Source organism: Lipomyces japonicus (genome assembly GCF_038497905.1).
Source record: "Lipomyces japonicus strain CBS 7319 unplaced genomic scaffold V1514scaffold_59, whole genome shotgun sequence".
Taxonomy (NCBI): Eukaryota; Fungi; Ascomycota; class Lipomycetes; order Lipomycetales; family Lipomycetaceae; genus Lipomyces; species Lipomyces japonicus.
In genome coordinates, this window is record NW_027117871.1 from 895 (window position 1) to 24,465 (window position 23,571).

Here is a 23,571-nt window from a genome sequence, read left to right on the forward strand (position 1 = left end):
TGAAGTGGTTACGATCTAATCACGGCAAAATAGATTGGTGATCTGTTAAGGGAGCGTACAAGTTTAGAAAATTTTTTCGGCAGTAACTCTGATTAACTGGAGAAATTGGGCATGTCGAATTTAACTCCATGATCGCAACATACAGATCAAATTACGAATCCATATTTATTTTAATATGATACCACAACATTGTTTTAATTACAACATATCTCGTGTCTCTTTCCAATATCGAATTTTTTCAAGACATAGTTTTTTTTTTTATCTTTCAGTGGCGATTTTTGTTGCTCAGGAATTTTCCGAGAATATGCAGTATGCATTTTTAAAGGACTAACCTTCCAAGGTTCAGTGAGACATTCAAATGATACCATATGACCATATGGACTTACGATTTTTTTTTTTGGAACTGATCGCATTACAAGGTTTTCAAATCTGGAAAATAAGAAAAACGAATTTGCTAATTTCTTCTTTAAATTAAATTACGATAGATATAGTCAAAGCGTTATATACTTTTATCTAATTAAAAAAATAAAATAAAAATAAAAGGGGCAATAAATTTACGGCCTATAAGCATCAAAAAACAAAGTTTATTGGTCATATATATATATCATGCATAAAATATTATATTTAATTAAAGTAAACTTATTGTGTTACCGAGAAAATCATTTGATATGACGTTTACTTGAAACCCGCGAAGTTCTCACAAAAATGAGGGATATTGATACAAATTCAGCCCAAAACTTGCAAAACAAAAAAAAAAAAAAAAGTGATTTTAAAAAATAAACATATGAATGGAGCTATTTTGAGCGACTTGTTGATCTTCTTCTCGGAGATTTACTCAACAATTGCTGTTCATGGCCCCTGCGCTGTTTTGAAAAAGAACCGATTGTAAAATCATCAGAGCATTCAGAATCATATTCTTGGTCATTGATCTTGCCTCCTGGCTTATGAATGCGCATATGTTGTGAAAGATTGTCGGATCTCGAGAACGATTTTGGACATTTGTGACATTTGAAAGCTGGCGATAAGTTAGATTATTAAAACAAGTTTGACATTAACTAACCTAATAACTTACGTTTCTCACGTGTGTGTAAAGATCTAAAATGACGTTTTAAATGCTCATGCCTTTTAAAGCTTCTGTCGCAATGTGCACAAATAAATATCTTTTGAGTTGCATCGGTCAAATCAGCATCGCGTTCTCGTCGTTTAGAACTATTGACCATAATCTTCCGGTCTGGGTTTGTTGTCGAATCAGGCGTAGGCATGGTAAAAAAAGACAATGACTGTGAAGAAATTTCAGGAAATTCGTACGCCAACAATGATGGAGATGATAAATGTGAATTAAATGAAGTTGAACTCGAGTCTTCAACGGACAACAGCGTCTCGCCAAATAAATGCTGAGAAGTGACTAGTTCAATTGAAGCGTCTTCCGAATCGGTCGTTTCTCCGTTGCTATTGCATGTCTCATATGTAGCAATCAAAGGCGTCGATATATCAGGAAAAAAATAAAAATTAGAATCTGGCAAAGATTCTGGCGTGTTTGGCTCGTCAAAGTCTATGGAACATGCTGATAGGGTAGGACTTGAAAACAACGACACTTGCTGTGGGACAACATCATAATTAATAGTCGAGCTTATCAACCTCGGGTCACAGTATGGAGCACTAGTTGGTGCTATCCTCGGCCTAGCCAACGGATCATGATGAATGTCGTCGTAAAGTGATAGTGGACTGTGTAGCGGACTGTATGGACTGTATGGACTGTGCAGTGAATCTGACAAAAATTAAACCGATTTTCAAAAAAAAAAAAGCAAACCAGAAAAAAAGGAAGGTAAAATACCTGGTAAGCGGTCATCAACAGGGACAGGTGACAAATTAAGAGTTAGATTGTAGCAATCTATATAAGAGCTAACAATCTTTTTGTGAACATGCTTGGGAGGCCGGCCTAATCTAGAAGAATTAAACGTCAGTTTGAACTCGTACCACGAATCATGGACGAACATACTTCTTGGGAAAAGGAGCAGGATATAAAGTAAAATCTGACATGACAAGAAAATGATGAAACAGGTAATTAACAGAAAAAACAAAGAACAAAAAAAAATGAGTGAGAGATTGCAACAGATAAAAGAATGACAGGCCGATTTGGGCAGAAAGGACAGGAGCGAGTTTTTTTTTTCTTTTCTTTGAGATCAAAATCTTGCAAAAAAGCAGAAGCAGGACGTTATAAAAAAAATTGCCCAACAATCATAATTGCTTGCTGCAAATTGATACGTGCCATGCCTCATTTCAACAAAGTTGACCTTTGTTGTCCCGGAAAAAAACCGTTGAAAACGTACGTTCACGTGGCAACGTTTGAGGAACAAAGTATAAATTAATAACCCATGTGTAACCAAAAAAAAAAGAAACCAAGCAATAACCGGCAATAAATTCAAACTGTAATGAGATTGGGGCCGGCCGAACATGCATTCAACCATGAACCGACCTGTAGAATTTGAGGCATGCGAATGATATATCAGACGTCGACAAATCTGACAAAGCACAACGCAATTAGTTGTCATTTAGAGATTATGGTAATACATACATATGTAGTAATTACTATTCGATAACAATAAATACAAACATAAAGTTTTTGGCATGCCAACCTTGCGGAGAAGGTTGACAGTTTGAGGCTGAAGTGGTCCGACTCACTGAAATTTCAACAATTTCTTGCATGGACGCAACTTTATCTCAAAAGGTCCCGGAAATATCAACAGTATCGAATTGCGCAAACGCTCTTCGGGCCGTTTGAATTGGCAGGTATTGGGTTATCAAAGTGTAGATACAACATAACCATGTAGAAACGAGTTCGCTTGGTCCGAGCACTTTTTCCCCACATTAATAACTCCGTCGTTGGATACTACTTATACGAATGGTTCTTAAGTTGCAAATCGTCAATCCGCTTAGCTAAAGAAATATAGTATAAAACGTTCAATCTAAAGTCTAGCCGGGTTGTTTTAACAGCTTATTAGTTACAAATATTCAAATGCCATATATTACAATTACGCCTTTACAACTAAATCCTTCGCCCGTCCAGCCATTTTGTTATTTACATTTTCCATAACCTTTTTCGCCAATTGTCTTGTAGTCTCATCCTGAATGCTCGCATGATTGTCCCTTTTCTTTTTCTTGTCCTTCGTTTCATCTCCATGTTTCCTTTTTTTTTTACTACTCGCCGGTTTCAGAGAATGCGTCAACCTTTCAGCACCAAGTCGAGCGATTCGTGCATTTAACAACTCCTTATCTTCATCCGTTATTGGGTTCAATATAACAAGATTCCGCCTGTCAATCGCGGTACCGCATTCAAGGCATGTGTCGCCTTCAATCTCCCTGAAAGCGCTATCAGCCAACACGTGCCCGCACTCGGCGGGATACACAAATTTGCCGCCGCCCGCCTTGACTTCTTTAAACGTTACCGGGCATATCCACTTGCCGGTAACGCTGTCTACCGAGATTTTCAACTCAACCACGTCTTTCAAGCTTTTGAGATGCACAGCCACGTATTCACCATCGCCGTACTTCTCCGGTGATATCAGCCATTCCAAAACTGCGTCCTTGTTATACAACCGGCCAAAACAATCACTTACAACGGGTTGCTCAAGCGGATTTTTACTTAGCAGACACGTAGTCCAAATAAACCCGGCGTTTAACAAGTTTTGTTCAAATCGTTCAGACGTAGTGCGCTCTTTTGCAGATTGCTTGACAAGTTCCCCTCTTGTTGGAATCGATCCTCCATCATTCTAAATAATTTAGTTAATTCCAAAAAAAAAAAAGCTACCATGTGCTCAGAGTAACACTTACTCCCATCTTTGAAAATGCCGACAGGGCCGGTATTATTGTATTTAAGGATGAGCTTTCAAATTGAAATGATTTGGGAGTTTGTGCCAAAAAGTTCCGTGCACTTCTGCCATATACCGTCTTATCATTGATTAATAAGAACCTTAAATAAATTTGCCGCCTGCGAATTTAACACACTCCACATAAATTTCTGCTTTGATCTTTCCATTCGACCTTTTTTTTCTTTTTTTTTTTTTGATGCATTGCTAAAGCATTTGACTAGTTACATTTGAAAAATCAATATATCAAAATTTGTTGACTGATTTATAATTGATCATGGCAAACTATTTGGCATCAATTTTCGGAACCGAACAGGATAAGGTGAATTGGTAAGATTTCTTCTGATTTGCATATTAGTTTTTACTGGGTTACTAACAACTTTTTTTTTCTTCTTTTTTAATTTTAGTTCATTTTATTACAAAATCGGAGCATGCAGGCATGGCGATCGTTGTTCACGGAAGCATGTTAAGCCAACGTATTCGCAGACCATAATGTGTCCGAACATGTATCAAAACCCTGCGTTTCAGCAACACAACAAGTTGAACGAATCACAGATGCAAAACCATTTTGATGCGTTTTATGAAGATTTTTTTTGCGAGGCAGCAAAGTTTGGAGAAGTGGAAGAGATTGTCGTGTGTGAGAATAACAATGACCGTAAGTAAAATTTCTACGGTGGTTTTGCTCATGGATTTGTAACGGTTTACTAACAAAGATATGAAGATTTGGTTGGGAACGTTTACTGCAGATTTAAGTACGAAGAAGACGCACAAAAGGCTTGCGATAATTTTAATTCACGATGGTACGCTGGCCGGCCGATATATGCTGAGCTGTCACCGGTAACTGATTTCCGGGAAGCTTGCTGCCGGCAACACGAGACCAAGGAATGCGTTCGTGGTGGGTTTTGCAATTTCATTCATTCCAAGAGGCCATCACGAGATTTGCTACGAGAATTAGAAGTTTCACAAAAGAAATTTTTGCAGGTTCGAGGTCGTGATGCCAGGTCGGTATCAAGGTCACCATCTCCGGAACCGAAACGGAGGTTTTTCTAAACAATTTTTTTTTGCTTTAATGATTTTTTAAAAAAAAAACCGGCTTGATTGAAGTATATAAAACAGGAGTTTATTTGATTTTTGTGGTATTTTGGGTGTTAATTGTGTTATTATCTTCGGTCCGTTCATTTCTTTCTATTGATGAACGGTTGTACAATAGCATAAACGAAAAAGAAAAAAATAGAATCTGTATTTTAAGTAATTTATTGAAATGCAGCATAAAGATTTAGTCATTATCCTTTTTTTTTCAACTATGTACAACACTAAAAAAAAAAACTCCGTTTAAATTACCTCCATGATGTGTCAGTGATTAAAAGTTCTCTTCCCATGGCTTTTCCCGTCTGGCTGAAGGTGGATCGTCGGCGCCATACTTTAAATATTCAGCATGCTTGTCAATGTACCAATCTCCAGAATTGGCACCATATGCGTATCCAGGGAAGTGGTGGATAACTGAAGGAAGTGTATTGGGGACATACGCCTTGAGCTACATGATTGCAAGTCAGTCAGTATGTTGTCATTTGCTTATTTTTCTTTTTTCTCCGGAATCAATTTACATTTGTATTTTCAAGTCCCTCGGGAACAACATAAGTGCGGACTTTGGTATAGTCTATAATGTAGTTTCCATGTTTTGTATGCCGACCCATGTTGGCGGAGCCGGTTCCCTTGTAAAAATCCTTGTTACCACGCTTCGCCGTTATCGGGCGTCTTCGTTGTGCAGATTTTTGTAATAACATGATCAATCGATCTGAGAAATGCTTGAGTGTTGGATTTGTCGGTCTCATCTTGCCAGTTTCGGTCAATGATGCGACTTTATGATATGATTTCCCCTTGAACTAATTACAGCCGTTGTGCCAATTTGTTAACATCAACATAATAATTTTCATGCACACTAACGTTGATGTAGTTATGGAAACAGAATGTATTAACATCTGTGCATTTATGCAAGGCACTCGACGATGGAATACGAATACATTAACAGCAAAAGCTCAGTTCAAGACTTCAAGTACGTCAATCAACCCAATCAAACTCAGTTAATTCCTCGTAGCTACATTATGATTTTAGAAACGTCTGTACTTCGAATGCTCGTTCACGGATCATACCCTGACCTGTTCGCCACTCACTTTGCCCGTGGGATAGAATCTTCTAGGTCAGGAACCCTAAGCACGAGCCAGCCCTATATAGACAGGCGGCTATTAAGTCAATTTCGTCATTGAACTCGTCTTGCCGAAACGCTCACTCGACGGACGAATATCAATTTTTTTTTCAAATTTGGTTGTGCTTTTTCAAACTATTTATTTTTAACATTTTAATTCTTTAAATCACAATGTCAGACTGGGATAGTGTTACCGTTATTGGTCAGAAGGCCAACGCTCGATCTGCCGCTGCTACTCGTTCAAACTCGGAGCTTAACGCCGCCAGGCGAAACGGCACCGTGGTGTCGACTGATAAAAAATATGGTGCCGGTGGCAACAAGATTTCTGGAACCGAAGGTCAGAGATTAGCAAAGATTGATCGCGAAAACGAAATTGCGCCACCAGCAAAAATCGATTTAACTGTCGGCAAGGCCATTTCGAAGGCAAGATTAGAGAAAAAGCTTACGCAGAAGGACCTTGCGGTCAAGATTAACGAAAAGGCAAACGTGATTAATGATTACGAAGCTGGCCGGGCAGTGCCAAACCAACAACTCCTCGGAAAGTTGGAACGAGTACTCGGAGTCAAGTTACGGGGTGCCAATATTGGTGGCCCACTTTTCCCTGCCAAGAAGAAATAAAAACTTGTAATCAAAGCATAAAGCATTATTTAAAAAAAAAAAAAAAAGGGAAAATAGATGAAGGAAGGCGCATGGGAAATGTATGAATCAAGTCCGTGGTCGTTCGACTCTGCAATTCTGGAAGTGATGGTTTGGCCTAATGGAACATGTTAGCTAACAAGTCAGAAGAAATGTCTTTCTTTTTTTTAAAAAAAAAAAAAACTTTTTTGTATGATAATTGGAAGGAGTTGGCTGATTCAGGAAGGTACATGATAACTTGTTAATACATATAGATGATGTGCTTAGGCACCTTTTTATTTTATTTTATTTTTTTTTTGAGGGATCAATTCGATGAATTCATTTAGTCATGCTATATTATATGTCGGTTTTTAAGTGTAGAGACACACCTTGCCACTTGCCGTACCGCCCACTATCCAATTCTGAATCAAAACATAACTCGTCAGTCAAAAAAAAAAAAAAAAATTGAAACAGTTTATAAACCACCTCACCTTTGTCGGATGAAATTTTGCTGCTGCTGGCACGGCAGAAATTAGTTCGTGGTCACCTAAACGAGCGAGTTGAATGCCGTCTGACGTATAAACGTCCATGTACCTTTTCATGTTGCCAATCACGAATTTTTGAATTTGATCAAGCGGGTTTGCTTGCCATTGAGATCTCAAAATCGTAACCCATCTTGATCACCCAAATATGCGTTAGCTTTTTAAAAAAATAGATTTCGTAGTTTACCAGTAGGTACCTTCCAGTTTGACAGTTATGACGGATTGTCGACGTGGGAGTTAACCACTCATGAGCAGCGTAATTCTTAGCCCAAAAAGCTGAATCTCGAAGGTTAAAGACATTGATCGTGTCGTCATACCCATTGCACACCACGTCACCAACCGAGTTCCAATTCGCTGCGCTGATACTCAACCTGCTATCATACTGACTCAACATCTTGGGTTGCAATTGACCATCGTGTAATCTATTTATCATTCTAAAATCCCAAAGCTTCATGGTCCGGTCCAGCGATGCCGTCACGCAAAGATGCGGCGCGTCCGGTCGAAGTGAGAATCCGCCAATTTTTTTTTCATGCAACCGGTACCGAGAAATTTTTTTTGGGTCAGATCGTAAATCGATATGACCGACCTCACCATTTAAAGTAGCAAAATATAATGAATTTGCATCCGTGAATTGAATCTGACTGATCGCATCCGGTTCGTTGGCATCAATCTCGGAATAGAAAACTTCGGAACTTACGCCGGTAGAGAAATCGACCGAACGAATTGAACCGTCATAACTTGCAGTGAATACTTTACCCAAAACTGATGGCGCAAACGTGATGTCTGATAACGTGCGAGAGTGAACTTTGAATATGAAAACCTGAGGTTCCGGGTCGTCTGATGCTGACGCTGTATCGTTATCGTCATTATCATCATGTCCAGCATGGTTCGTTTGACTGCCATCAAACACACCAAGGTTTCCTACTTTGTCTCCGGCAAGGATTAATTGTTTTGAAGTAGTGGGATGAAACCCAATCGTATATATTCGCTCCGGTGTCTGCAAAGATATCAATATCTGTTAGTGAGGGTTTAAACTGTAAAACTAAGCATCACTATTGTCATACAATTTTAATATCATTGGGCGGGAACTCGGAGTACAGTTTCAAAGCACTCAAATCCTTCCGCAACGTGACAATATCACCGGCAATCTTGTTTTCTTCAACATCACCATTACTTGCATCACCATTGCTTGTGGCATCATCAAACGTCCAAAGCGTGGCTATGCCATGTTGTGAAATATCTTCAAACTTCATATCACCACCTTTGCGTTGCCGTTCCTGTTGCTCTTTCTCTCGTCGGGCGGCATCATCTTGCTCGCTTTTGATCCTGGCCGTTTCTGAATCAGCCTGAATGCCAGCCAAGCGAGCTGACGTGCGCCTGACTGCCGGTGGCAATTTCTCCCTTTTAACAACCGGCAAGGCTTTTTTCTTTGCCCTTTTGACAGTTGCATCTGTCGGTTTGGAAGCCTGCGGTGGTCGTTTAGTTGTCACTCGAGGTCCTATCGATGACCCCAAACTTTGCAATTCCAATTCTCGCAACAACGCATTATTACGTTCAATGTTTTCTCTTCGTTGTCGTTCATATTCAGTTTCCACCATTGTTGGTTTCTTTTTTTTATACTAGTAATTAACGCATCACCTCGAACGGCAATTTACGCGACTTTATCGCATTTGCAAACGCGACATTTATTAGCCCGACGCGCGACATTTACCCTGTCTGATGAGAAAAGGCCTTGTTTGTTTTGATTGCAAACGACGTTGACGATGTTAAATCTGGTTTTTAAAATTGGGCGGCGAATTGTCAAAGGTTTTGCATTTTTGTTGGAGAAAGTAATAGATGCAGGGCCTACAAACATGGATTTATTGGTAATTTGCATGGTCCGTGGACTTTGTTGCGTGCGAATTTATTGCAAGCTCATGGCTATACAAGAGAGTGTTGGGAGCAATATCGCAACATACAGATTTATAGACAGAACAAGGAACAATCCCATTAGTGGCAACGGCATGGAGTGTTGAGAAGGGCTGGAGCCAAATATGACACCGGTTCAAATTAGAGGTAAGGCTGGATTATTTGGTATTGTTGGGCTGTGAATGGCTGGGTGTGGCTGGGTGTGGCTAGGGTTGTGTTTGTACTGTTACATGTATATAAGCTGAGGCTGTGGCTTGATTCATCATCGAAAATTAGACAATAGGTTATGAGCCTTCGCTTGCCTTGCACACCGGCAAAGTCGCTTCTTTCTTTCGTTCTTTGATCATGCAGTACACACAGCACTCTCCTGAGGAATTGCCTGAGACGCCTGCCGAAACCACCAATGTCTGGCACAGTCCTCACATTGCGGATATTCTCCTTTGCGGACGTCTCCTTTCCACGTCTACCCTTGCATCTGCGTCGGCTGATCTATTGCTTCGACCGAGCTCTTACTTGTCGTCCGCTGACCGTCGCGATCAGTTGCAGACCATGTCACTGCTCAGCTCTGTCACTCTGCCTTGTCTTCACCGGGATTTCTAGAATGTTGAGCCATGGCTGCAGGCTATCATTGATGCTTTGACCCTCACACTTACTGCTTGGGTTTTTGATTCTGGTTCTTCTCGTGCTCTCGGCGAACAATATGTTCATTTGTCGTTACCAGCTCGTGTCAATCAGCTGTGGCTGTCTAAACTTCGACAGTCTACGTAGTTTGATCCTGCAAACAGTTCCACCTCTCCTCGGGCTCTTCTCAGGACAATCCTGGAACAGGCTATTGATCAATCTGCCTCGCATCCACGGACCTCTACTCCCAGATCTTGTCCTTTCGCTTGGAGTCGTCTCGTCTACTGCATTCGTTTTATCAGCTCGAGGATCTTCGGAACCGCCTTCTCTTGTGGTATCCCTCGTTTAATGCTATCCCTGAATGTGCTTGGAACGGTTTAATTTGGAACAAGCTACATATTGCTGACCCCGAATTGGCGACATCTTATTCAATTGAGCATCAGGCTGGTGTAACTTGGCCATCGGTTTGTACTTTTCGTCAGTTTCGTGCGTCTCGTTCTGCACAATCTAAGAAAACGCACTTCAAACGGTCTGGTTAAGAACATGGTCGATCAAGTCCTTCACGGAAAAGCACTCCTCTTAAAATACTTTGTAACCCGCCATTAGATAAGGAAGCAAGTTATGTCAATTAAAAATACAAAAATCAGTTGATGCTTGTATCAAGTTTACCAGTCATGTTGATCATTAAGTATGTTTGGAACTCAGCATTTCGTATGGTACCAGAAGGATTTACAACCGGGAAAGCTTATATGAAGAATGAGTATGGGTGAACGGACTTGATGGGTTATATCAAAATGGTAGCCAATGTGTTTCTTGCGCCATTGTCACATAACATTCCCGCTTTGTGCACCATCTGTTTGTGATGTTTTGCACTCGTTTTGTTAATAGCCAAAGGAATATCATGGATGCGGAAAAAGATTGGCAAATGGTAGGACAATAATAATGTATAAAAAAAAAACTTGGTAAAGAACTTAAATTAAGCACAGCAATTAGTATAATTTCAGGCCAGGCCCTGAGAGAACCCTCCACCGTGTGTTTGATGATCTGTAATCTTATCGGATTTTCAATGTTATAGAAGGATAGTAATACATTGCATATAAAGTTTGTATTTAACATCAGCTCAGGTTTGAATGTTGTTTGAAATGGGCTGCAATCATTGCACCAATTAGACAACGAATTAGCATACACGAGCATCCTGACGGAATAAAAACATATATATATAGATAACTATTGAATAAGTTTTGTTTTTTGTCAATTACTTTTGGTTAAGCTTTTGCTGTGCGGCGCGGGCCGGTGATGCTTATTTTATTTTTCTCCCCTGGCGAATCGCATGCACCACGTGCCGTTTCTATCTAAATCATATTCATGAGATAAAATATATACAACTCAACTTGTATGCATAGAAAAAAAAGAAAAAAAAGAATGAATGCAAAATATTATAATATAAGTTTAATTGTTCCAGACAGATTAAAAAAAAAAAAAAAAAAAAAAACAGGCCAAACAAAGGGCTTCTTGAATTGGCAAATGAAGTCGCTCCTTCAAGGAAAGCCTGCCAGAAAAAAAAAAAAGGTGCCCGGGGCCAGAAATTGATTAGTTCGAGTTAAATGGATTTTTGAAAAAAAAAAACAAATAGTCCAGGCCGGACTCTAGAGACATGACCCGAAAGCGAAAGTTCTCAGTTCATATAATACCCATATATATCCGAAGTTTCGCCTGACTGCAAAAGTATTACCTTTTATACCTGCTCTTGTTTATTGCGTTGAACGACATTATGAAACTTTCAGGACTTGTTTCATTGGCAATCACATTTAGCTCCGCGCTGGCATACAAAGTGCACAACGTCACGATTGGTCAAGACGGCCTCACGTTCACGCCAGATTCGTTGACGGCAGCCAAAGGTGACTACGTCACGTTCTATTTTGACTTTGCGGTTCGTCATCTTATTTTCTAGCTCTGTTTTTTTTTTTTTTGATAAAATGTTAACAACAATTGCTTATTATTAAAGACTCACGGTGTCGCGCAAGCTGGCTTTAACACACCCTGCACGCCATTACAAGATGCCACAGGCGAGGTTGGGTTTTTCTCCGGATTAATCGCTGCTACGGTATCAGACACGCCGACGTTCACCATATTGGTTAATAGTTCGGATCCGATTTGGTTCTATTGTCCTGAAGCTTAGTATGCGCTATTCCTAACTATTCCTTTTTTTTTTTTTTTTTTTAAATGCTGACGGCATGGTATTAAAAAGTCATTGCCAGAGCGGCATGGTTGGCGTGATTAATCCTCCAAAAAACCAGACCGTTGATGATTGGGCCGATGCTTCAACTCATGCTTCGGTGAACAAGTCCCCGTCCGAGATTACTGGTAACATCACTGTTGGTGCCACGTCATCCTTATCTTCGTCATCTTTATCCACAACTATTCAATCTTCAAAAACTGCAGCGACTTTTGCCGCATCCAGCACTGCTACAACTGCCGCCACGGCTACTCATTCTGGTGCTGCTTCGACTAAGCAAATTAGCCATAGCTTCATAATTGCCGGTGTTGCTTTTGGCGGTTATATGATGCTTCTCTAGATGCAAATTTGCTTATTTATTCAACCCAAAATAGAAACAAAACAAAAAAAAAAAAGCTGTATATTGATGCAACGTTGCCCTTCCCACGTGATTTTGTTGTTAACGTGATAATGCATAGAGTTGATTTGTTTGAAAAAACGAACTGGGTATACCATATTCCCTTTCTTTCCTTTCCTTTCCTTTCCTTCATGACCCATAATTTAGCAGTATGTACTCAACTTATGACACTCATATCAACCGCAGATGTATATTGGGTATTAACATTTTACTCCTTTAAATTCATATAGGTCACGTTTTTTTTCTCATGACAAAAAATATGATTTAACTTAATGATTAATAATAAAATAAAGTAAAGTAATTACATATCCATCTGTATATCCCAATTTGGTTTCTTGTTTTCGACAAATTTTTTATATGCACTTTAAAGTTCGGGCATGGGTCCCAGCAAGCTCGATGAGTCGTCGACGAGCACCAAAAAATAAAAGCCAAAAACTCCTCGAGTGATAAAATAACATTGTTTACCATAAACTCATATACCAAATATATATAGACATAATATATAAATATAATATAACTACTGCAGGACAGGTCATTGTTTCTAAACGTGAGTTGTGAAATTTTTTCTTTACCAGATTTGGTTAAAGTATTATTGTTTTTTATATTTTATATTTTATTTTTTTTGCCTTTCTGACTTTATTTTTTCTTTCATATTCTAGCACATATTAAAAAAAAAAGCACCATGGATCTTGTTAATCACTTAAACGATAGACTTTTGTTTGCAGTTCCAAAGAGTGAGTTTTCTTTAGCTATAATTCTTTAATTTTGGTTTTTTTTTTTTTTTTTTTTTTAGATATTGTGGGTGTTAACAATTGATATAATCCAGAGGGCCGACTATACCAGCAATGCGTCGAATTATTACAAGGATCAGATATTAAATTTCACCGAAGCAATCGACTAGATATTGCCCTGAGCACAAACTTGCCGATCGCGCTCGTGTTTTTGCCAGCGGCCGACATTCCATTATTCGTTGGCGAAGGCCGTGTCAGTCTCGGCATTACCGGCCAAGATCAAGTAGCTGAAGCTGAAGTTGCCGTGGATGAGATTGCTGATTTGGGGTTTGGTTCTTGCAAGTTGCAAATCGAAGTCCCCGAAAACGGACCTTATACGGATGCAAAACAATTAATTGGCAAGACCGTGGTCACGTCGTTTCCGAATTTGGCCAGTCAATATTTTAAAAAATTAGAAGCCGATCAGTCAGATAATAAGAACAATAACAATAATAATAATAAGTTAAAGACACAGATTAAATATGTGGGTGGCAGTGTGGAGGCAGCTTGCGCGTTGGGCATTGCCGATGCGGTCGTGGACCTGGTCGAGTCAGGCGAGACCATGCGTGCTGCCGGCCTGAAAGCGATCGAAACCATATTTGACACGTCAGCAGTGTTGATCGCGTCCAAGAAGCCGACTCATCCTGAATTGGTCGACCTAATCGTGTCTCGCATTAAAGGCGTGTTGGCAGCTAGCAAGTACGTGCTGTGCAATTATAACTGCCCTAGGGACAAGCTCGATGTCGTGTTGACCATCACGCCCGGCAGGCGGGCGCCCACGATTTCATCGATCGAGGAACAAGATTGGGTTGCGGTTAGTAGCATGGTCGAAAAAAAGAAAATTGCACAGGTTATGGATGAATTACGACAAGCTGGAGCTGAAGACGTGTTGGTGTTTGCAATTTCAAACTCCAGAGTGTAAATTGTAAATATCACAACTTGTTAGATAATAGAGTTACATACCATAAATATATATATATATAGATATATTACAATACTTTATTTACATGTTCCATATAACGCCAACAAATCCTCCGTTTTTTACCCATTCTCACTCGCACCCTAAAAAACAAAAAAAAAAAAAAAATTTCATGCAAGTTTGTTCTATTTTCGCATGCGCTTACTTGCCTGAGACGTCTGCTGGCACTCAGCCGAACAATACCAGGTTCCAGACGGTGGAGCTTTCAAGCCAACACAGTTATAATGAAACCATTCATATTGGCAGTCCGGATTATCACATGCAATCATTTCGCCATATGATACCTGTTGACAGAAGCAATACAACTCCGTGTCATTATTTTCATCCTCTTCTTCAGCTTCTGCAGACACCACTGCCTCCGCCGCCGCTGCCGCCGCCGCTGCTGCTGCTGCTGCCGCTGAAACTTTGTTATTCTTGTTACTGGAATTTTTCTTAATTCCTGCGCCGGACGTGCTGGCACCCGCACCCCGGCCAGTCACGCTCGAATGATTATTCTGATTAGCAATAGCAGCCGCAACGCTGGCGCTATCCGCAATCGTGCCTACAAACTCGTCCGGCAAGTTCGCGCTACCCGCAGGCCGGACTTGCCCTGAACCGCTGCTTCCTGCTCCTGTGTCACCGGTCCCTGTTGCACCAGCGGCAATGACTTCGGGAGCCAAAGCCATGGCAGAATTGGCATTGATTGGCACGCTCCTGACATTGCCCACTGACGTGGTAAACTTTTGCCGTTTCTGCCCGCCGCTTACGGTCATGGCCGGGTTGGCGGCATCCAGCGGCGTGGCAGCTCGTGATCCTGCAGTGCCGGTACCGATTGCCGGTGATGCACGACGATTCGTTATTGTTGTTATTGTTGTTGTTGCTGCTGCTGCTGTTGCTGCTGCAGACAATGATGCCGAATTGCCATTCGGGGCTATAATACGAGATGAACTCAACACGATCGGATCCGTTAGTGGTGCCAGCACGCCATCATTCTGTAATTTCTTGATTTCATTATCTAATCGCTTAAGATGTTTCGATACCTTTTTGAAAAAAAACAAACAAACTTGTGTTAGCCATCGAAAGCCAAAAACAAAAAAAACAATAAAAAAAATGACGACATACCAAATCATTTAACTTGTGAGCCAATTCAAGCTTTTCATCTTGCATTCTCATGGCAGCTTCAAAATCGGTCGAAATTTTGGACGCAAATTGTGACTCCTTGGGATTTTCGGTTAACGATCCATGCGTGCGAATGTGCTTGTGAATCTGATTATCGCAATGCTGAATGCGCTTCCGCAATTGATAAAGCTTCACGTCCTTAACCTTAATTTCTTCCAAATAATGAGCAACCTCTTCCGGAACATTTGCCACTATTTTCAAAAAAAAAAAAATTAAAAATTTAAAAAAAAAATGGTCATTAATAAATTCAACGACAAGTCAAAGCTAATTAAACCTTCAAAAATTGAAGTTTATGCTACGTAAACAAAACAACGACTCGTTTGTTCACACTTCCAACTCCCGCGCGATACTTACAGTCTTGCTGAAATTGCTCCAAAACATACGCAGCATCAACAGACATTGTTATCAGCAAAATCTTGCCTGAATTAAATGTCAAGATGTATCGAAATTATTTCAAAAATAAAATTCAATAGAAACTAATAATCGGTTTACTATTGATGGATGTGCAAACTGAACAGGGGCTCCTGCGGTTCATGAGAATTTTCTGCCCCCGCGTTTTGCCACCCACGGCAACTACCCCTAACCACAAAAACATCAAGGACAATGTGTTCACTTTAATTCACGACAAATTACTTTTACAAATGATGCATATTGTATAAAAAAAGAAAAAGCTAGTATATATTTATATTATAAAAACACTTATTTGCCCATTAACCAATCCCAAACCTGATGTTGTTGATGTCGACTATATGTAAACATAATGCAAACCCCCAGATGTAAAAAAAAAAAAAAAAAATTCCGCAAGAAAATAAAATAAAACCAACCATAATACTTTTATGATAATAATAATACTAATAATAACCCATTTAAACCCCATATTCCATTGCAATTATAACCTAACCCGCTTTCCCACGATGTGGAACTTTATGTCTTGATTCATTCAACTCCGAATGAATATACTCGAACTTCGCCGTCGTCGCTGCCACTGGCAAGACGAGAATCAGATAATCCTACACAAGCGACGGGTGCGGTGTGCCCCGAAAAAGTGTGCAAGCATTTGCCGGTTTGAATATCCCACACCTTGACCAACCTGTCATGAGCACCAGACACGATCCTGAATGTATCCGCTGCTAAACCCCATACGCCTTCAACATGGCCAAAAAGCGTTTTGACACATTCACCGGTATTTGCGTTCCATAATTTGATGGTATTGTCAAGTGATGAGGTGAGAATGTGAGGCAGTTTGCGGTGCTTGCGTGATAACCGTTTTCTGGCGGCGCTGCCGTTGCCGCTGTTGCTGCCGCTGCGAGAAATATTTGGCGAATGGCTGCCTGCACCAGAACCAGATTCATCATCGGACATGACCGCAACTGATGTTGCTTCCTGCTGCTCCCTGTACTCTCCGCCTTCGAGCACCGGCACTGTCTGACCAGGAATGTCACGCGATTCATAGTCATGGTGATGGTGATATTGCTCGTTCACGTCATCTTCATCATTAATAAGTTCTTCCTCTTTTTCCTCTTCTTCTTCTTCATCATCGTCATCCCTGAGCATCAGAGGCAACACGCATTGAACTTGCCCAACGTGACCTTGATCGTTGGGAGACGAGTTAAGACCAGCGCCATTGAATACGCGCAAGCACTCGCGGGTGTTTAGATCCCACATGCGAACAGTAGTGTCATCCGAAGATGAAAACAACAACTGAGATTTGCTGTGAATTTTGACTGAATTGACCCAATCAGTATGACCACGCAGCGTGAAAAATGACTTTTCCTTGAAATTCCACACCCGGATGGTGCTATCAGCCGACCCAGAAACAAGAAGCGAGGAATCAAAATGCAGACTGAGCACACCGTCAGTATGACCGCGCAAAGTGGAAACGCATTCACCCGTCCTGTAATTCCAGATACGAATGGTGCGATCCATGGAGCCGGTGATTAGCTTGGTATCATCAAACATGAGAGCACGCACACCTCTAACATGGCCAGTAAGCACTCGCAAAACCTTGCCGGTTTCAATGTCCCACACACGAACGGTGGTGTCATAGGAACCAGTAATGAGTACAGAGTGATCAAATTGAAGACACATTATGCCATCAGTATGGCCCTTAAATACTTTGAGCGTGTATCTGCCGCGGCGCCAATTTTGTTCAACCTTAAGCCGTTCTGAATACACGTCCTTCCAAGGACGAGTTAGCCTAGCGTACGAATTGGCATCCTCCTGTTGACTATCGTCATTTTGTTGTAGTGAAGCCAGATCGGGCAAAGCCGCAGCGTGATTGAGAGTCGGAGAAAGAGGTATTCGCTTTTTGGATGGAGATACTTCCAAGATAGGAGACGCAGGTCGCTTTCGAATGATGGGATTTGAAGTAGTAAGCAAACTGCAGCTGCCCTGAGTAGTAATTTTGTCAGTAGCGTTTAAAGCTGGCAAAGATTCCGGTCTTTCTCGTCGTTCTTGTGCCTGTGATTGTGATTGTGATTGTTGATGATGCTGATGCAGTTCATCCTCTCGCAGTTGTGAAGAAGAAGAAGAAGAAGAAGAAGAAGAAGAAGAAGAAGAAGAAGAAGAAGAAGAAGAAGAAGAAGAAGAAGAAGCGGCGATTAGGTCGAGACGCTTTTCCATGTCGCGCTTGGTTTCTCTGAGCCTGCGCTTTTCCAGCAAGGGCAGGCCCCAGCCGCATTTGGTACACTTGCGATCAATGTGTTGCTCACACATTCTGTGCCAAACAATGTCGTCGTCTGCAAGAGATCGCCATTTGCGGGATACCTGGGCGGCCTTGCAAAGCGACGAAGCGTCGAGATAACACAAGATTTTGAACGAGATCTCTGCCGGCAAAGCCGACACGAAGTCGATGCGGATGAGATCTCGAAGCATGGACGAGACGTACGAAAGCTGCGGAAAACAGCACTGTGACAATAAGCCCTGCAGGATAAGGTTGCGCTGGTGAGCTGGAGCGGCCGAAAACAAGCTCCACACGTGAGTGATCGCACGCTGATCTTGGGCCGGCAGGTTCTCTAGAGACTGGTGAAGAAGTTAGCCACTGGCCATTACACAAAACAGATGGATATACACCACATTATCCACATACCCTTTGCAGCACGTCCATGTTTGTCTCATCAGCTTGACGTTTGCATTTGAAATCTGGGTGGTGGCGATAGCAAAACGAGCGCGGTTCTTTATAAGATTCAGGGTAAAGACCGGCTGGAATGTGAGTTGTCAGGAATTTTGGCAGCACAGAAGCCGCGTCGTGGTCGTCGGCCATCGTGGTCTTGTCGTCAACAGTATCCAAATCGCTGGTTGTTGGAGCAGGAAGAGAGCAAGAGATGGTTATGAGAGGCAACAAAAGTGCCGCGGCCTAACAAACAAAGCACACCATCAGCGGGCCCGCTTGCGCGGTTACCCGGCCCATTTTCCCATCTGCCAAAGGTTAGGGCTCGAATTATCGGCAGTTCCGACCGGGCTTGTACATGTTTGTTGGCCTGCATCCTGCACGGCCCGTGATTGACCACGTCTCTGCCATGGACTCACGATGGTTCGTGGCTGCGAAGAAGGCGCTTGCATTGGCTCAACCATGGTGTGCTGATGCGGCAGACGTGGCTGCCAATGCTCGCCTTGCCCTCGAAGCTGGAATAGCCGCCACCGCGGTTGGCTCGTTCGCGTTCGCCCAGGCGAGAGCACAGGTCGGCCTGCTGGTCAGCGCCAGCGCCTGCTTGCACGACGCACATGAGGCAAGTGCTGCAGATTTTCAGCGGTCGCTCCGCGCGCTGGATGCATCGGGCGCCAGTCTCGACGCCGTGCTCGACACTCTCGGCCGCACCGCTGTCGACCCGGCACTGGCTGTCGACCCGGGCTCGCCGCGCACGCTCAAGGACCTGACTGATGCTACAGTGGTCGATGACCTTAAAGCCCAGTTGCGGCGCGCAATCGATCGTTTCACTCAGGCTCACTTAAGTCACGCAGCCGACTTGGTCGCGCTTGACACTGAGCTGGATGAATTGTCCACCCAGGCCAATGAACTAGATACCAATCGCGATGTCAGCAACAAAGCCGACAATTTTGATCCTGTAGCAGAAGCATGCGGGCAGCAGGTTGCTGTGGAAGATCACGCGCATGCCATGGGTGATTTGCTCGAGTCTCTGGCTCATCACTATGACCAATGCTCGCAAGCGCTTGTTGGCAGCCGTGCCGATTTGGGCGATCATGTTGCCAATACCCACGATAGCGGCATTATTCAAGTCTTGCATGATGATGCAGGCCAGGTTGATGGTGTTGTAAGCGAGATCCGCGAACGGTTCGACCATATTCGTTTCGCTCACGATGCCATTCATGATTTTTTACTCGCCGCCACGGACCGCTACGATCTGGCGGTCATTGTGCTGCGATCGGTCAGCACGTTTCAGCCTGTTCTCGATGACCATCTCTACCGGGCCCATAAATTTGCCGATGCTGTGGCCGACTATTTTGTTCGTAGGGACGCGCTCCTGGACGAGCTCGATTCCCTGGTCGATTACTTTGCTCGGTTCGCTCATGCCTACGACGCGCTTGTGCTTGAAATCGTTAGGCGCGTAAACTCGCAGGCCAGAATGGATCGAGTTGTTCAAGATGCTCTCGATAAGCTCAAGTTTATCCATGACGAAGAACTTAACGCCAGGCATACATTCTACGCCAAAAACGGTGACTTCCTGCCGTCTGATCTCTGGCCCGGCTTGGCTGATCCACCTGTTGGCTACGAGATCATTGCCCACGAGGCTGCTTCCTTGCCCGAATTAAGCAAGTCCACCATCGAACTAGCCAAAAAGCGCTTTATGAATAATATATGACAAATTATTTATCCACGCACGTCACATTTATTTTTTTTTGTTTTTGTAATATACTGTATATACTAATTATGACTATAACACTACCCTTTATCATCTTTGCCCTCTTTGCCTGCTTATGTGTTTGATCCCATGCTAGATGTGTTTGTGTCACAGGCATTAAACTCTGTACCCCGCCCATGCTTAGAAATTAGTTCTAGTATTGTGTATGATGCTTGATGCCGGCCTTGGTTTGGATGGAACTGATGATGCTGTACTTCAAAATCTATATCCCCACTGCCGCTGCCACTGCCATTATCAGCGCCGGCAGCTCCGGCAGTTACGGCAGCAGCCGTGACCGCATGCACGATCCGCTGCAGCAACAACGATGTAATCATGCAAACAAACACGCCGCAATCAGATCCGTTCGTTTGTTGCTGCACGGTCATTACTTTCATCCGTAACTTGTCCAACCCGAGTAACCGTGCCATCTTGTGAGCCACGTTCTCGGCCTCGGCCAAGTTTACGACACCCAGCGTGTCGTAATAATAAGTCGACGCGGAGCCGCTGTGGCCTTGAGTGTGGTTGCGGTCCACCACTAAAAGTGACCAATGACTGCCGCCTTCCGCATGTTCGACATTGCTGTTGTTGTTAATTGGCAAAAAAATATATCTTACTTGATCAAACGGCGGTAAAACTGATTTTAGCTCTACAGGGTCCACTTAAAAAATTCGTTTAGACCCGTCATCATGGAAATCATTAAATTTCAACATACCTTTCGATTGTGCAAGCAGGAATGCCATGCTTGGTCTTGCCAACGACACTTCGTCAGAAATTTTCAAACACTCGGTTCGTTCCAGGTACTCGTACCAGAACGTCAAGTTATTGTCATTAAGCCATCGGTCTTCTCGCAAGTTGTCAAAGTCCTGATACATCATCCATTAAAACTCAATCTCCAAATATAAAACCTTAGCCTTTAACAAAAATTCCTTACTTCTTTATAAATCGACGCATCATAATCTTAAGAATTAACTTTGTTAACATTTGTTAATTTAAAAAAAATTCGCAAAAGTATCTGCTTGCATTCAAGAATGATATCTTGTGATCTCATCTGCATGTGCGTTAGCCACTATATACCGGAGCAGGTTAAACCACATACCCTATGTAATTTAAGTAAAGTAGCAAACATTCGAAGCCTTCTTTTTCTCATTTCAAGTCATAAATATAATATATTATAAATAAATTAATTTGCAATGTCTATGCTATTTGTCTTGTCCTGTGAAATACGCCGCACGGAACTCGGACCGAGCTTACCGCATTAGATGGTGTCGACGTACAATTAAGGAGTTTTTACCGTGAAGCTGCTGGCATTCAAAACGTATTGAAGTCTTTTCTCATGTATATACAGTCATATTCTATTATATTGCAAGCACAGTACACCTCCTTTGACCCATATTCAATGCATATTGATACCACCCCTCCAAGAATTAAGCCTGCGGGAGCTCGACAAATCCAATCTTGTTACCAAATCAACCCAACTTATGTCAATGAACATAATCAAGAAATGCCTTAAATCAAATGTCATTTCTTTTTACCGTCGTTTGGACCCATTCACAAGTTTCTTCTTTACATGCTTCGGCATTTTCTTGGCTCTTTTCTCCTTTTTATCTTCTTTAACTTGCTTCTTTCGTTCCTTCTTGTCATCCTTACTCTCGTATTTTTTGCCTTTTAATATTCTGGGTCGCTCTTCGTATGAATCATCGTCCCTGTCCTCGTCCTCGTCTTCGTCTTCTTCGTCCGCCTCATCATCATCGTCCTCTTCCGAGTTGTTGTTCGACCCAGTCTCTTCCGCTGTGCCTTCTCGCTTGACATGTTTGCCACGATCATTAATATTCAGCTGAACCAAGTCTTTGTACACCAAATCATGGCCCTCGCCACTCTTGATCTTGGCAACATCTCGCTCAACGTCATAAACCTGTTCTAGAGTCTGGGGGATATACATCTGCCTAAACACAGCTTCATCAACTTCGCCACTGCTCGTATCCGGCTCGATATTAGACACGGACTCGATAATTTCATCCAATCCCGCCACAATCGGTGGGTTCAAGATGATTGAAAACAATTGCCGGTCAGAAAACGTGACCACGTTGTGCTTGGCAAAGAAATCATTCACGTTTTTAATATCCATCCGTAAAAATTCAAAACTATGTGGATGGTCATGTTCGACTGATTGTGAAACATCAATGATCACCAATTTGCCTTCGTGATACAAAATATTATACTCTGACAAATCCGCATGAACAAGCCTGCACTTGTGATACATTATAATCATGTACGCCACTAGTTGATGATACAACTCAATGTACTTGTCATCTTCAATCTTGGCATCGTGTAACCTGGGCGAAGCCCATCCATCACTGTCACCAACAAAGTCCATCACCAACACGTGCAGTTTCAGAGCCAAAGGCTTGGGTGACGGGATGCCGGCCTGGAATAACCGGTTTAAATTGCGCATTTCTTTCTCAGCCCAGAGCTTGACCATCTTACGCGGATTATGACGGCTATATCCGTGCCTAAATCTGTATTCTCCAGTCACATATCGGTCCCGGTCCTTAAACACGAGGATAGAAGTTTTGTAAATCTTGATTGCCCGATGTTGCTTGTCCTGAGTGATTGCATGATACACGTTGGCTTCCTTTCCCGTGCTAATACATCCATTAATCTCGTCTAATTCACCTTTGTTGATAAATTTGGCAAGAACCTTGCAGGTTCTGGGATCCAAAACTTGTTCAATAGTAGCACGATCTGACTTATCCGTCAATCTATCAACGTCAAGTTAGTTTCGAAAATATGTTTAAAGCCATAAAATTTTAACGCAAAACTTACTTATTTTTAATTACAGGCACAAGTTGATCGACCTTAATCCGCGAGGCATACTTGGCCAGAATAGCGTTGTCGTCAGGTAGTTTTTTTCCACCTGATAAAGTTCCTTTATGAAAAAAAAAAAAAAAAAAAAAAAAAATTAGCGCATATTTCACTTCAGCCAGCTATCTAAATTACATACCTGCAGTAGCTCCTTTCCTTTGACCATTTGAAGACACACCAGCACCTGCTGACACGTCATCATCGCGCCAGTCAAAATCTGAGTCGTCTTCGTCTTCACTGTCTTCGAACGTCGCCGAGTCGAGTGATTCTTCTGCAACTGATTCCGAATGTAGGTAATCGACCGCTTTGTGAGCTGAAGCAGCAACTGCCACTGACTTCTGTTGCTCTATTGGCATTATGTATTGTAAATTGTGAGTGGTTTGGTTTTAACAAAAAAAAAAAAAAAAAATATTCTTGTCGCACTGATATGGTTCAGGGGTAAACCATGGCGGTGATAAAATTTGTATAAATTTGGGAGGAAAAGGTTAACTAACGGAGAGCATTTTGGTGGCCTTAAATACATACGTTAGTTACTGTATTTACATTAGAAGTACA

The 23,571-nt window shown here is 42.0% G+C and overlaps 14 protein-coding genes across 14 annotated transcripts; 6 read left to right on the forward strand and 8 right to left on the reverse strand.

The window, feature by feature from the left end:
* Positions 1-603: 603 nt before the first annotated feature.
* V1514DRAFT_188188 (uncharacterized protein) lies at positions 604-2,266 on the reverse strand. Its single transcript, XM_066924617.1, has 4 exons — positions 2,000-2,266; positions 1,835-1,944; positions 1,073-1,768; positions 604-1,015 (listed from the first exon to the last, which is right to left on the reverse strand). The coding sequence occupies exons 1-4, from the start codon at positions 2,038-2,040 to the stop codon at positions 795-797; spliced, it is 1,068 nt and encodes a 355-aa protein (XP_066781148.1). The 5' UTR covers positions 2,041-2,266; the 3' UTR covers positions 604-794.
* Positions 2,267-2,988: 722 nt separating this feature from the next.
* Positions 2,989-3,957, reverse strand: V1514DRAFT_337355 (Rtf2 RING-finger-domain-containing protein). Its single transcript, XM_066928659.1, has 2 exons — positions 3,832-3,957; positions 2,989-3,770 (listed from the first exon to the last, which is right to left on the reverse strand). The coding sequence occupies exons 1-2, from the start codon at positions 3,835-3,837 to the stop codon at positions 3,033-3,035; spliced, it is 744 nt and encodes a 247-aa protein (XP_066781149.1). The 5' UTR covers positions 3,838-3,957; the 3' UTR covers positions 2,989-3,032.
* A 64-nt stretch (positions 3,958-4,021) lies between these two features.
* Positions 4,022-5,152, forward strand: V1514DRAFT_311778 (uncharacterized protein). Its single transcript, XM_066925801.1, has 3 exons — positions 4,022-4,196; positions 4,274-4,521; positions 4,588-5,152. Exons 1-3 carry the CDS (start codon positions 4,144-4,146, stop codon positions 4,914-4,916), a joined length of 630 nt encoding a protein of 209 aa, XP_066781150.1. The 5' UTR covers positions 4,022-4,143; the 3' UTR covers positions 4,917-5,152.
* Positions 5,103-5,757, reverse strand: V1514DRAFT_311779 (mitochondrial 54S ribosomal protein mL41). The gene is made up of 2 exons (XM_066925802.1): positions 5,471-5,757; positions 5,103-5,400 (listed from the first exon to the last, which is right to left on the reverse strand). Exons 1-2 carry the CDS (start codon positions 5,696-5,698, stop codon positions 5,227-5,229), a joined length of 402 nt encoding a protein of 133 aa, XP_066781151.1. The 5' UTR covers positions 5,699-5,757; the 3' UTR covers positions 5,103-5,226.
* Positions 5,758-6,126: 369 nt separating this feature from the next.
* On the forward strand, positions 6,127-7,041 carry V1514DRAFT_337361 (multi protein bridging factor 1-domain-containing protein). The gene has a single exon (XM_066928660.1). It carries the CDS (start codon positions 6,241-6,243, stop codon positions 6,685-6,687), a length of 447 nt encoding a protein of 148 aa, XP_066781152.1. The 5' UTR covers positions 6,127-6,240; the 3' UTR covers positions 6,688-7,041.
* Positions 6,879-9,068, reverse strand: V1514DRAFT_337362 (WD40-repeat-containing domain protein). The gene is made up of 4 exons (XM_066928661.1): positions 8,291-9,068; positions 7,424-8,223; positions 7,176-7,359; positions 6,879-7,106 (listed from the first exon to the last, which is right to left on the reverse strand). The coding sequence occupies exons 1-4, from the start codon at positions 8,822-8,824 to the stop codon at positions 7,056-7,058; spliced, it is 1,569 nt and encodes a 522-aa protein (XP_066781153.1). The 5' UTR covers positions 8,825-9,068; the 3' UTR covers positions 6,879-7,055.
* A 411-nt stretch (positions 9,069-9,479) lies between these two features.
* On the forward strand, positions 9,480-9,902 carry V1514DRAFT_322262 (uncharacterized protein; the record flags this gene model as incomplete). Its single annotated transcript, XM_066926105.1, has 2 exons — positions 9,480-9,701; positions 9,735-9,902. 2 exons carry the CDS (start codon positions 9,480-9,482, stop codon positions 9,900-9,902), a joined length of 390 nt encoding a protein of 129 aa, XP_066781154.1.
* A 1,395-nt stretch (positions 9,903-11,297) lies between these two features.
* Positions 11,298-12,663, forward strand: V1514DRAFT_337368 (uncharacterized protein). The gene is made up of 3 exons (XM_066928662.1): positions 11,298-11,685; positions 11,761-11,933; positions 12,004-12,663. The coding sequence occupies exons 1-3, from the start codon at positions 11,527-11,529 to the stop codon at positions 12,329-12,331; spliced, it is 660 nt and encodes a 219-aa protein (XP_066781155.1). The 5' UTR covers positions 11,298-11,526; the 3' UTR covers positions 12,332-12,663.
* A 62-nt stretch (positions 12,664-12,725) lies between these two features.
* Positions 12,726-14,160, forward strand: V1514DRAFT_337369 (uncharacterized protein). The gene is made up of 3 exons (XM_066928663.1): positions 12,726-12,974; positions 13,048-13,122; positions 13,215-14,160. Exons 2-3 carry the CDS (start codon positions 13,071-13,073, stop codon positions 14,078-14,080), a joined length of 918 nt encoding a protein of 305 aa, XP_066781156.1. The 5' UTR covers positions 12,726-12,974; positions 13,048-13,070; the 3' UTR covers positions 14,081-14,160.
* On the reverse strand, positions 14,068-15,813 carry V1514DRAFT_298796 (inhibitor of growth proteins N-terminal histone-binding-domain-containing protein). The gene is made up of 3 exons (XM_066925502.1): positions 15,650-15,813; positions 15,239-15,486; positions 14,068-15,156 (listed from the first exon to the last, which is right to left on the reverse strand). Exons 1-3 carry the CDS (start codon positions 15,693-15,695, stop codon positions 14,263-14,265), a joined length of 1,188 nt encoding a protein of 395 aa, XP_066781157.1. The 5' UTR covers positions 15,696-15,813; the 3' UTR covers positions 14,068-14,262.
* A 140-nt stretch (positions 15,814-15,953) lies between these two features.
* On the reverse strand, positions 15,954-18,621 carry V1514DRAFT_311797 (quinon protein alcohol dehydrogenase-like superfamily). Its single transcript, XM_066925803.1, has 3 exons — positions 18,384-18,621; positions 17,841-18,316; positions 15,954-17,813 (listed from the first exon to the last, which is right to left on the reverse strand). Exons 1-3 carry the CDS (start codon positions 18,555-18,557, stop codon positions 16,232-16,234), a joined length of 2,232 nt encoding a protein of 743 aa, XP_066781158.1. The 5' UTR covers positions 18,558-18,621; the 3' UTR covers positions 15,954-16,231.
* A 165-nt stretch (positions 18,622-18,786) lies between these two features.
* V1514DRAFT_337374 (autophagy-related protein 17) lies at positions 18,787-20,205 on the forward strand. The gene has a single exon (XM_066928664.1). The coding sequence runs from the start codon at positions 18,814-18,816 to the stop codon at positions 20,113-20,115; it is 1,302 nt and encodes a 433-aa protein (XP_066781159.1). The 5' UTR covers positions 18,787-18,813; the 3' UTR covers positions 20,116-20,205.
* On the reverse strand, positions 20,172-21,371 carry V1514DRAFT_188285 (uncharacterized protein). The gene is made up of 5 exons (XM_066924618.1): positions 21,251-21,371; positions 21,175-21,202; positions 21,086-21,111; positions 20,867-21,017; positions 20,172-20,767 (listed from the first exon to the last, which is right to left on the reverse strand). Exons 1-5 carry the CDS (start codon positions 21,299-21,301, stop codon positions 20,229-20,231), a joined length of 795 nt encoding a protein of 264 aa, XP_066781160.1. The 5' UTR covers positions 21,302-21,371; the 3' UTR covers positions 20,172-20,228.
* Positions 21,304-23,394, reverse strand: V1514DRAFT_188330 (RIO1 family-domain-containing protein). Its single transcript, XM_066924619.1, has 3 exons — positions 23,156-23,394; positions 22,978-23,080; positions 21,304-22,913 (listed from the first exon to the last, which is right to left on the reverse strand). The coding sequence occupies exons 1-3, from the start codon at positions 23,370-23,372 to the stop codon at positions 21,683-21,685; spliced, it is 1,551 nt and encodes a 516-aa protein (XP_066781161.1). The 5' UTR covers positions 23,373-23,394; the 3' UTR covers positions 21,304-21,682.
* Between the last annotated feature and the right edge of the window lie 177 nt (positions 23,395-23,571).